Source organism: Hakea prostrata, chromosome 1 (genome assembly GCF_041222555.1).
Source record: "Hakea prostrata isolate BN-2017 chromosome 1, UWA_Hpros_2, whole genome shotgun sequence".
NCBI lineage: Eukaryota > Viridiplantae > Streptophyta > Magnoliopsida > Proteales > Proteaceae > Hakea > Hakea prostrata.
Window position 1 is genome coordinate 9,609,062 of NC_142600.1, and position 12,880 is coordinate 9,621,941.

Genomic DNA, 12,880 nt, shown 5'->3' on the forward strand with positions numbered 1-12,880 from the left:
AACTTCTTTTCACTTTGGGAGGTCTTGGTCAATGAAATAAGGGTCGTGATTCATGAATGGGTCCTATTCCTTACTTTTGACTAACTGGATTGACTAAGACCGTTAATTTCCGTTATATATGATATATCCAGAAGTTTAATAGTGGGAAAAATAAATATATATCCAAAAATTCAATATTGAAAAAGTGTGGTCGTCCATATCAAGCAATTCAATGCTAACCACAAAGATTAAATCCCCTAAGCGAACAGTCAACCCAAGAGACTTAGTGGGATCAAGCAAATTGAATGTCTAAATCCAACAGCTGTATTTTAGGTCCTAGTAATTTATTTTTTTATCACAGATTCAAATAATATAAGGTGAAGAGTTTAAATCTCTTCAAGATTAAAGATTAAGTCTGGCATTGACAAAATAGTTACTACTCTCTGATCACTATGCAAAAAGTTACCATTCCTCAAAAAATTATTGGATGTTCTTTAATATGATGTAGACTTCCTCAGTCACATTCAAAGTATTAGGTTAAATTATTAAGTTTTTTTTTTTTTTCTCCCTGTATTTTCATTGATGAAACTACTTATGCTGCTTTACTTAATATTCAAACAATACTGCTTGCCTTTCTTTGGTTTCTTTTTTTTTTTCCTTACTTTGAAGTTTGAACGTTGAAGACACCTTTTCTTGGGTGGAATTGGAACAACCATGACTAAGCATGCAGCCAATCTCCCTTGACACATATATGCATTGAGGATCAAATATCAAATTTCAGGCGTCCGTCACGGCTGCTGAGGCGGTCTTCGTAGCAAGTCTGGTCAAATAAGGCTCTGCTTGCATTAATGAGAGCATGTGAGGCAGTAGGAAAGCTCGAATTCTCACCGCAGATCCAAGAAGAAGAAGAAAGAAGATGGCGACGACGACGACTTGGTCACTTGGACAATACTTACTTTCTTAGTCCTGATCCGGTTCGACAGATGGGCCGGGTAGTAATACTATGGACAACCGACAGGATGGGTTGGGTCATTGCGGGACTCATGGGTGGGGGCCCAGTAGTGGGTGATGGGCTTAAGGATCAAAGGGTTGGTGAATGGATAGAAATGACTGGAGACAAAAAGCAATAGAAGTTGGACCCACCAAAGAAAGGACTGCAGTTGCACGTTCAGATGTTGGATTGGGCGGGACCCGCTGTGAAGATTGGTTGCCCACACGTCTCTCTCTCTTTCTCTCTCAAATCGCTCGTGTTTTCGTTACCCAGCATGCAGCAGCCCATATTATTTCTTTGTTTTCCTTATCCACGGCTACACTCTTGCTTGATTGCTTCTGCCCATTGATCTTTCACTTTCTCCACATTGGGGAAACGCTTGAAATAAGGAAGGTGTCGTTCCCAGAGAGACACCGATTGAAGCTCCAACCAATGCTGCTGCACAAATAATACTAGTGAAAATCAATAACCCTAAATCCTGCTAAAGGAGAGATTTTGGAGTTGGGATCCTTTACTTCGTCGGATAGAGAAATTCTCTAACATTTTTTCACCACATATTTAGAAGGTGATCTTATCTGAAAGTTTTAATATTTGATAAAGTAAACAAAAAATACCCAGACGTAGATCCCCTCTCAAATGAATAGTGGAGGAACGTAAGGAGAACAAAATCCTCTACGTGGGGCTGGGATAGAGAATTCAAACTCGAGATTTTCTAGCCACCCACTTGAAATTGATTTCATGGGACTCCGTCTTTGAAAGATCACTTGAGTACTTCGTCCCGTCCCCTTAGTCCCTTATGTGAAACATGAACTACCCAACCATGTCTCTTTGTTGGTCCCATGTTGATGCAAGGTCAAATAATTAGTTTGTGTTCATATCTTCAAATATAAGGGAAAATAACATTGTCGGGTCCTACAATTTCTAACTTCCAAAATAAGAATTCACAAAAATTACTAAATAAGCAGCTATCATAGATGCTTGTATAGTTGTATGTATGTTTCAATTTACTCTCTCATTCTCAACTGGACCATATCTTTAATATCCCAAAATACGCAACAAACAAAGAAAACAAAGAAGCTTACATAACATTTTGCTGAGCATAGTATGACAACAATCATAAATTACCACGCCCTGATATGCTAGGGCATCGAACCTTCTTAAGAGATAAAAGGTAAGTACAATTTTCTGGCCTTTGGCCTTGGTAGGTTGATCACACGAATTAGATGTCCATTCTAGTTTTCAACTCAATTACATTGTCATTCATGCAATTCAACTTTCTACTATTTTTAATCATTTAAACTAAGAGGATATCAATCACAATTACAAATCTGTTTTCTCTCTTATAATTGTATAAGAGAGCTTAATTTGAATGTTGCGCACCTACTGCCAACGGGAGTTCGATCTCAACCGTCCATCTTGCATGTGGTTGAAAGCGAGATAGACGGTCGAGATGAAGATTTCGATCTCGATTGTTAACAACACAGTGTTGCGCATGTAATGTGTAGCACTAAGTTGAACCGTGTAAAAAGAAACAACTAAAAACTGTCACTATAAACCCGTCAATAGAGTAGAATAGTGAGCTTTTTCATCTCTTAAAGATTCAGAGTAAAAACAAATTATATAATCTTACATGGGATGCAAGTAAAGTTGTGAAGATTTATTTTTATTTTTTACCCATCAAGAAAAGATTGGGAAGATTTATGGGTAATTAGTAGTCTCTTTTTATTTGTTGAATTTCACAGATAAGTTCTACAACAACCCCTTTAATCCATGGAGTTATGGTGACGGTTGGCCTTCAATTCAAGACTTGAACCCTCCTTCAGTCCTTCTATAGTTTAAGGTGACTACTGCTAAATCCAAAACATGACACATTAATGGAGATTTAAATAATCGTTTGACCTTCCAAAATCTGAATTAAGAGAAACAATAAATTTGTGTTGGACAATAGACCTCTTCCCCCGGTAGTGGGAAATTTTCTGGGATACAAGAATTAGAATGTCGAGATCCACATTCTAATATGGCCCTCGGGAGCATTCACAACTGAGAAGGATAATTACAGGGCTCCTATTAGCTTAGCCGTAAAGTGAGACCCAAGTGATTGAAAAATACTAAATAACGCGTGTGTTTGGTTGCTTTCTTGCCACATTTCACATTTGTCTGCTAAATCTCCTTCCCCTCCCAAGCATCCATCCGAAAATCAAGCCTGATTAGGTGGTAGAAAAAAGGATAATTATGACAGAAACGTACACATTGAGATGAATTATCCCAATTAATACCCACAGTAATCAAGGAAAACTTTTCTTATATTCAAACTTAAACAAAACCTAATAAAGAGAAGAGTCATGTTACCAAAAGAAAAAAAGAAAGAAAAAGAAATTTGGTCCATGCGACAGAGACACGATAATGGCAATTTACTGGATTTGTATCATTTTAGTTATCGAATAATTGTAGTGGTACGGTGATTGAGGAATCAAAGTACTGTCCTTTTGGACCTTTCCCTCGAAGAAACAAAGAAAAGAAAATAGGGAGAGAGATCCAAAGTCACCTAACCATTATGCTTTTGGGTCTTGACTCTTGAGGTAGGAATATCTCTCTCAATTTGAATATCTTGACTTACTGTTTACAGTGCAAATAAACAACTCACAATGAGTTGTGTGGAATCCAAAGAAATTTTATTTAAACCAGAAAAGGGGGTAAGAAGTGATGAAGGGGGGAAACTGGAAAGGAAGAAGAAGGGTGTCTCGAGACAAGATCTAACCCTTAGACCCCACCACAAAGCCACAATACCCTACAACACCAGGCTCAAGGTAGCTTAATGATTCTAATGGTTTAGTGGGAAGTGAAAGAGAATGTAGCATTAATTAATAAGTGGATTAGGAGAGGTAAGTGAACAAAATTTTAATAAAATGAGACAAACCCATGTGAGTTTTGGATCCCTAGAGACGCTAACTATGACTACCATTACTCTAACAAGTCAAAAGGGCTTACTTTTTTGAAGGAAGAAGGAGCAGAGTTGGAAAGTGAAACCCAAACCACCACCGTCCGCATTCGTTATTCCCTCCTTAACAAGCTAACTCATCAGAAGTGAATGTGAAACCCTAGAAAAATTTGGAAGAAGAAGAAGAAGAAGAAGGGTCAAGGAGAAGGGGTTGGTGCCTTGGAGGAAGAATCACATTCCAAAAGGGTAACGTGGACAAGACAAGAGCGTTGAGGAAGAACGAAGAAGACGAGAAGAAACATAGGGATTGAGAAAAGGAAAGATTTTGAAGATTTTGGTGGCAAGTTCACGTGCCTTTGCCCTTGTTGGCTCCACTTAGGCAATAATGCAAACAGATGGTGGGTGTATTGTTGTTGAAGGACAGTTAAGAGACTGAGATGACTCATCAGACTCTATGACTTCATAAATCATGACGTGGTAGATTCACTCCGAGAGGCCCGTTTCTGTTTCTAATCCCCAAACGCTCACAATTTTTTCTTATTTCATTTTCTCTGTCATTCATCCAAAATGGCCAAACAGCTCTACCAAACCACCCAAAACTTCACCTAATATAGACACAGCTCCGAAGCCGAGCAATTTTTTTAGATGCTTATTTTCATAACTTAAAATATATATATATATATATATATATATATATATATATATATATATATATATATATATATATATATATATATATATATATATATATTTTTATATTTTGAAGACATAGTCACATTTTAACTTTAATATATAAAATTTTCATGAAAACTAAATTGTTGAATAAGTACCATAGAATTAAATGTATCATTTAATAAAGTGTATGTCCTATCTTGACTATATAAAAGCAATTGAGTTGGAATGCTGGAAGATTACTAATTTGGATACACTTTTAAACTTTATATGTACCCTCTGTTTTTACCCAAGAATTTTGATGCCAGTTATGATGGATGACTTTCGGTGATATATAAGAAATAACCTTGCAATTCAAAAGTATGTTGCTTCACTTTATGGGTGATGTTTTAATTCTCTCCTTCTTTTGTTTTTATTTAATTGGAAGTTGAATTCAAAGAAATTATTTATCGTTTTAGTGTCCATGGCATTTAAGACGACGTACAAAGGAGGTTTTCAAAATCAAAAGAAATCAATATTTTTCTATGAACATCATAATCATTTCATTTGAAGTTTGATGTGTATTACACATTCGCACAAAATGCCAAAAAATAAAACTACTGGTTATATATATATATTTTGTCTTTTTTCTTTGGAAGCTGAGATTCATCTGGGCCAACTTGCGCACACCTTGCTTACATCCTCAGGGTGGAGATGCTGTTTGCAAGGGTCAAATCCACCACCTCTTGAGAAGCATGAATCTTAATTCTTAGTACTTCAAACAAAGTTTTCTTCTTCTTCTTCTTCTTCTTTATTTTTATTTTTATTACTTATTATTATTTACAACAACACAACAAAAGACAAATACCAAAAGATAGATGCATGTAACACAAAATTTGAACAAAAACATCCAAAACCAAAGAGATGAATAGACCAAACTGTCATGCATAAAATAGACAAAGTCATCTAGAATAAGATATGGGTCGAGTCCCATTAAAATTTAGAAATGAAGCTGTAAATATAGTAACAACTAACAAGCTAAAAATATGCAAAATTTGCATCCTCCATCACAAGTGCCCAAATGGGCAAAAACATGTCATAAAGATGGAGACTGACATGTCGCATGGGCTGAGAGATAACACATCACAAAGGTGGATAAGTCACAGCGGAAACATCTACTAAATTGAGTTAAAAGTAAAAAATGTAGGGAAGTTCCGTCGCTTGACTTTGTGAGAATAGCGCATGGGCAAGTGCTTCGGCGCAGGTGACTTTGCCTTCACCAAATCTGTGGCCAAATGTAGTTGTGACAAAGGCTCACCGGCATCAAAACTTCTAGATCCAAAGGATTAACATCTAAATCTGGCAAGGGGATAGTCTTCCCAAAAATATGAATAGCCGGATTTGTGACCATGAACATATTCAGAACCTACAAGTTCCTTTTATTTCAAAACCGAAATAGATCGATGCACATGTCCTTCCCAACAAACCAAACCAAATCAAGCAAATTAACAACACATGTCAAAAACATAGAGAGAATAAGAAGAAACAACAAAATAAGAATCCAAAGAAAACCCTACAATTGAGGGAAAGCATAGAAATAAGAAGTGAGAAGAAAGAAGAAGTTGGAGATAAAAGGAGAAAGAGGAAGAAGAAGAAGAGGCGGGAGACCGCTGGATTCTCTCCACCTCAAAATGGAACCTGCAACCTAGGGTTTCTTAGAGTGGGGATTTCAATGAGAGAGAGTGGTGGCATTGGTAGGCATGGTACTGAAGAACACTTTGAATAATGCTTGAACAAAATAAATGGAGGGAAATGACAAAAATGATATATAAGCTAAGTATTCCAATTTTAGATTTGAGCATTGATTCAGACTTGCTAATATTTCCTTGTTCCAGTTAGATTTGGAACCAAATCAAATTCAAACTATAAAAGTCTATGTAGATTCAAAACTTTTTTTTTTTTTTCTTGGTAAAGTTTTAGATTCAAAACTTACGACAACACCAAGCTTTGCTCCAAATAAATGAAATCGGCTACATGGATTCTTGTCTTTTAATAGCTTTGTTTGCCAACCCCTTCCAGTGTTCTTGTCTTTTAATAGCTTTGTTTGAGTCTGTGCTGGATATAAGACTTAAGATTTGTATATCCCTAGTTCTTATAATTCATTTAATATAGATTAAATCACTTATATGTTATATGTGTAGGGGCATTTACACATCATCATTGAATATGATCGTGTCATCTTAAATGAGTTTTTCATAGTTTATCATTTATTGGAGCTAATCTCATATGAACTCCAATATGATCGTTTTATTATCCAGTCATTCATCTATCTCAACATCATCATTTATCCTAAATTCAGTTTATGTATATAATATTCTTTTACAACCCAACATTAATTAATATTTATTATAACTAGTCATAAAATGATTCTGACTTAATTTAATTCATGTTACTCTCAGTAACATCCTCATAGATTTGGAACTTGTTGACATGATATCAGTTGCGCATTTTATGGGCAAAGAAAGAAGTAATGACATCTGCAATTTATTTTTTTTTATATAAAAATCAAAGATATTGTATATATCTGGAGACATCAATCCAATCTCAGGTTTGTTTTTATGTTAACTTATCATATTTAAAATGGTGAATATATGGGCATATTGTCAGCAAATCCAGCTTTTCTTTTTGCTCTCATTAAAAAATCATTAAAGCAATTAAAAAAATGATAGAATTGATTGCTTTCCAAGGATGAAAATGTGGATATCTTGAAATTTACGATATTGAATTCTAAATTTTAAATAAAGAGAAGGCAGAACAAAAGATAAAATGAGTGGATTATCTCATTTAATTATGCAAAATAACAGTCACCGAAGAGGATCACAGAGCAAAGAATATAAGCGGAAAATTATAAAGTAATGAAGGAGAAAGATGAGTCAAAAGTAATAAATCGTTTTTCTGGGGGTAAAAAGTAATAAATCAAATCTTACTCTTAAGTCTTTCCCCCCAAAAGGAAAAAAAAAGGGTAATAAATCATAACTCAAGCGCACATGGGTGGGGACTTGCTTCTGGATTGGGTTTTGGAGGCAACCAACCAATTATTCGACCCACATGGATAGATGGATCATGGATTCATGGATAGATCCAAGAGAAAGAGAGATGCTTTCCAATTCCAATGAAGGAAAAGGCATCAGCGATGTGACATCCCAGCGGCGGTGCGCGTCCACCATATATCGCACTCTCTATCTTACACCTGTTACATTCCCATCAAGCCGAAACGATACGATACTGATGTTTTGGATCGGTAGGAAGGATTAGCAACGAAATTCCCCGTTATTATCCAAAGCAAAACCAAAAACAGTTAAAAGGATTAAAAGCTAATAAATACTGAGAAGGGGAAGGGGTACCAAATCGCAATGGGTCCCCGTTATTCTGATGCCGGCTTTTAAATAAAGAACATAAATATGTGTCAGTTACATGCTTTATAGTTGGACCCGCTGCAATTCCATTGTGACGGTAGGATTTGTGCTCATCTTTCATCTTCACCGTTGGTTTTCTGTAGGAATGGGATGAACTGGACACCCTCGTGGACGGATTGGTCCGTTGAACACGAGAGAGAGAGAGAGAGTAGTTGATGGGTTTCATCCGATAAACTCGAAGTGCGTGAGTGAGTGACTGTGGCACGAGATTGGGCCCACCTACCGTAAAAGATTAGCGTGATATGTGGAACGATAAATACGGATAAATGGGCCCCATTCCTTCGTTTTGATTTGCTGCTGCATTTTGTTGTTCTTTCTCCTTTGGCGGGTAACCATTGCCGCGCTACAACTACAATTCTTAATGCCTCCAGTACCCCTCGATATTTCATGAATTTCCAACAAAATCCTTCTTCTTACCTCTTAAAAGAGGAGGAAAGAGAAAGTCCGGCAAACCACGGCCGCCAATAATGGCCTAACTTCAGATGGAAGCAAAGCCGTTTCAGAACGTCTTTGCTTTATTATTGTCCAAAAAGAAAAAATTAGCAAGAAAATATTTTTCATACGATTCCTACCCCAAAAAAGAAAAGGAAAAGGCAAAAGACCAATGCTACCCCTGTAGGTAATAAATATCGTACGTAGCAATTTTAACAGTATTTTAATTATAATCTCCTATACGCGAATAAAATGATCTTTGTTCCGCGCTACACACAAGCATTAATTTAGCGTTAAATTTCCATTTCTTACCCCTGGCCCTCTGTACCTCTCACACCCTCAAGCATAAGTAGCCCCCATCCACCAGTCTTCTTCTTCACATGGTTTGTCTCTAACTTCTCCAGCCTGAAGACTCTGAACCCTCCTCTCGCTGCTTGGTAAACGGCCGCGTGGTGAGTGGGTTAGCGAGAAAATGGCCTCACTAGTGGTAATGTTGGTCTCCTTGGTTTCACTTCTGTCTTACTTGGCGATCGTCGATGCACGCATTCCCGGCGTTTATGGAGGTGGGCCGTGGTCCACCGCCCATGCTACTTTCTACGGCGGTAACGACGCCTCTGGAACTATGGGTATGTGATGAGGAAGAAACAAGTTTAAAAACTTGTCCTGTTTTGCACACATTTTTTCAGTGATTTATGTTTCCTCTGTTTTCCGGCATGTTTTTCCACATGGGTTCCTGTTTTTTCACCTGTTAGGGGCGAAATGGAGTCCCCAGTGAGGTAGATTACTTGTGAAGTAGTGAAATGGGTTGGCCTTCTTACCAGAAAAAGATGTCTTGGCCTTAGATTACTAGCAACTGCCCTGCATTTCCTTTGAAAGACAATGTAGTGAACAAGGGTGAAGGATATTCCTAACTAAGTTAGTTCTTTCTTTCTCGGAAACTGACGACGGGTTTATCTGGTTTATTGTGTTAATAGGGGGTGCGTGCGGCTACGGTAACCTCTACAGCCAGGGTTATGGTACGAGCACGGCAGCATTGAGCACAGCGCTCTTCAACAACGGGCTTAGCTGCGGCGCGTGCTTCGAAATCAAGTGCGCAAATGACCCTCAGTGGTGTCATTCGGGCAGCCCTTCCATCCTTATAACGGCAACCAATTTCTGTCCTCCTAACTTTGCTCAACCAAGCGACAATGGTGGTTGGTGTAACCCTCCTCGCCCTCATTTCGATCTCGCCATGCCTAGTTTTCTCAAGATTGCGGAATACCGTGCCGGAATCGTCCCTGTTTCGTATCGCAGGTACACTCTTCTTTTCACTTTACCTCTTTCGCTTTGTTTCAACGCTTTTTTATTTTATCAGATCGCGTTTTCTGCGTTCCCATTCTTTAACTGTATTTCTGGGTCGGTTGGAACTTGAAACGGAAAGTCTTGTTTTCACGCGTTTTCTTTTGTTGGGGGTTAGCTAGTAGTATTAGTCTTTTCATCTTCTGGATTAGGATGACCGAAATGCCCTTTTCTGACCACCGTATTATATGGATTTTCTCCAAGGGCAATTGGGTCATCGAATAGGTGTTGATTTTAAAATTTAAATTTAATTTCCCGATTCCGATTGATCACTCGCCATTAAACCCGGGATTTCACGCCTTCCAACGCGCATGTTTGGTAATTGCATTATTTCATGAGGTTCAAAGTAGACCCAGTGGGTCCCATCGCTCGGTTTCGAAGTCATTGACTGGGCTTGAAACCCAACCAATGGTGGGCTTTGAAGTGGTGCTTGGCGAATGCGCAGAAGCACGGTATCCTATAAAAAAGTCAGAGACAGTCCTCAAGTGTCTTTTTAAAACCCCTAATCACGGGCCGTGCATTAAGGATTTTATTTTTTTTACTGATGATAAAGTGGAACGCGTGTATGCTACGCAGGGTGCCATGCAGGAAGAGCGGAGGGATAAGATTCACAATCAACGGTTTCAGATACTTCAACTTGGTATTGGTCACGAACGTCGCCGGAGCAGGAGACATAGTGAAGGTGAGCGTGAAGGGTACAAGGACAGGATGGATGACAATGAGCCGGAACTGGGGCCAAAACTGGCAATCCAACTCGGTTTTAACGGGTCAAGCACTCTCTTTCCGGGTCACCGGTAGTGACCGTCGGACCTCCACTTCATGGAATATCGCCCCTGCAAACTGGCAATTTGGTCAAACCTTCATGGGAAAGAATTTCAGAGTCTGATAGATCATCTTCATCATACCCTCTATTTTGTTTCCGAAATTTCCCGCTTTAAATTTGGTGGCGCCATTTCTAGCTGTTTTAGCCTTTCCTTATAATTCTTGGAAGGGGAGAAGGGTTTGAATTGTTATGCGAGAGAGAGAGAGAGAGAGAAAGGGTGGGAAGGAGTGTTTTTTTGATTGATTGTGTGGGTATGACGCGTTAACAGTTCCTGCCTTGGGAACTTTTCCTTTTTTTGTTTCTTCTCATCTTTTCTAGTTTTACTTTGTTAGTGGGGAAAGGGGCAAAAGGGGGGGGAGAAATTGTGTAACGAAAATCCAGCGTGGCTGAAGTGGCTGCAAGGGAAAACCTAGTATAGCCCGCAGCTTGCATATATAGACAACATTATAATTATAAGTATAATTTATATGGTTAGATGTTCATGTTTCTCTTTGTTGTTTCTGTTTTTCATTTTCTGGAACACTGGTACGGTAAAAATCCAGATGCAGGAACAGAGAATGAACGGTTCACATTTGTTGCTTGATCCACACTGTAACCCAAGGAAGCATTGTATTGTACCCTAATTCATAACTGTACCTACCTGCAACTCAGTGACTGTCCTGTCCAACACACTAATTAACGCAGCTGAGTTATCTAGATAAAATTGTAATGTTCCCACCACTTCAAAGTGAAAACCTCGCTAGTGAAAGCCCAGAAAGTAAAAGCAGTAGAATACTAAACCCATCTTGAAGCTGGAAAAGTGGGGAAGAGATAGGGTGAGGGGGATAAATTCCAAAGGTTGTCAGCTTGAAGAGAGAATGGTATTTAATCTTATCCAACGACTATGTGTTGGAGACTTGGACTCTACTGTCACTGGTAGAAACTTGGTAGTTGTGGACTACACTTTTGGTAAGATAAACGAGTTACCATCATCTGATAGAGATGCTCTCCATTCATGAAAGCTCGCAGAAATGAAAGATAAAGCATTCAATTCTTGGCATTTCGTATACATGAATCTATCTTATAATCCACCGAACATTTTGAGTCTTGGTCGGTTTCTTTTGTCTCGGCTCTCTTTTCCAAAAGCAGAGTTAGAAAATGGAATGCATAAACCAGTTACAAAGACTTGTCTCTTAAGTAGTACTACTAATTCTAGTAGTTGTTGTAGTAAGTTGTTTCTTAATTGAGTTAGACTTGTTCTCTATCTTTCTTTCTTTCTTTTTCAAAGCAGGAATCTCTTCTTGGAAAGGAAGGTCTTTTAAATATGGATAGTAGCAGAACAGGCGAATTTGAATAAATGCCCATGGCCGAACTTTTTCCTTATCAACTTACTTTGAAACTACCAAAGTCGCATTCGCCACTTATAAACTATTTTCAGAGTTTTACTGGGAAATGGTCTGCATTCTATAGATGAATTTCAGAAATCAAGACATACCCTTGGCAGAAATTTCCTTTTCCCAATTCAATTCTTTCAGATAGGAAATAGGAAGTGAGTAATGGACTTGATTCCTGGAACTTCCCCTACTTGTTAAAGTTAATTCCTTAACTAATTTTCTTTTCCTTTTGAATGACTTGTCTCTTGCCTACCAAATTAGTCAACTACTCATAGGACATCAATCCCCAATCCTGACCCGGATATGATTCTCATCCAAAATTCATATAAAGTTGTTGAAATATTATTTTTTAAATAATATAATAGCAACAGGTTGTTCAGTTGGTAATAACCAATGCCTCGTATATGTTATTATCTCGTCCCCTATATATAAAAAATAAACATTGTACCAAAAGATTTTCAAATACTCAATTTTCAGAATTGAGACCACCTTTAGTTGAATCAGGTGCAAATCCGGTGTTTTTGAAAAGACCGTGTTAGTAAAGCACACACTACACCCCCCCCTCCCCCACTTTCTGAATACTCAACTGGTGATGATACAAGATTGTACTACTGTCTCTTTCTTTCCCCACATTAAGAGGGATCCACCCCTAAACACATTAAAGAGGAAGACCCACCTTGCTTAGAGGTGGGTTTTCTCTTCAATGTGTAATGGAATTTTCCTCTTGAATGTATGGTAAAGGAGTGTAGAAGTAGTACAATTTTACTCTCTTCACAATAACCAGAAAAAAAAGTCACATAAAAATGTCCTAACTAGTTGATTCAAATTTGTTTCTAAAATTCCATGGTTCTTGCAAATCAAAGGAGGATAACATGGAAA

The 12,880-nt window shown here is 38.0% G+C and overlaps 1 protein-coding gene across 1 annotated transcript; it reads left to right on the forward strand.

Moving 5' to 3' along the window:
* The first annotated feature begins 8,826 nt into the window (after window positions 1–8,826).
* Window positions 8,827–11,424, forward strand: LOC149027304 (expansin-A6-like). Its single transcript, XM_089161423.1, has 3 exons — window positions 8,827–9,093; window positions 9,442–9,760; window positions 10,382–11,424. Exons 1-3 carry the CDS (start codon window positions 8,940–8,942, stop codon window positions 10,689–10,691), a joined length of 783 nt encoding a protein of 260 aa, XP_089017549.1. The 5' UTR covers window positions 8,827–8,939; the 3' UTR covers window positions 10,692–11,424.
* Window positions 11,425–12,880: the final 1,456 nt, after the last annotated feature.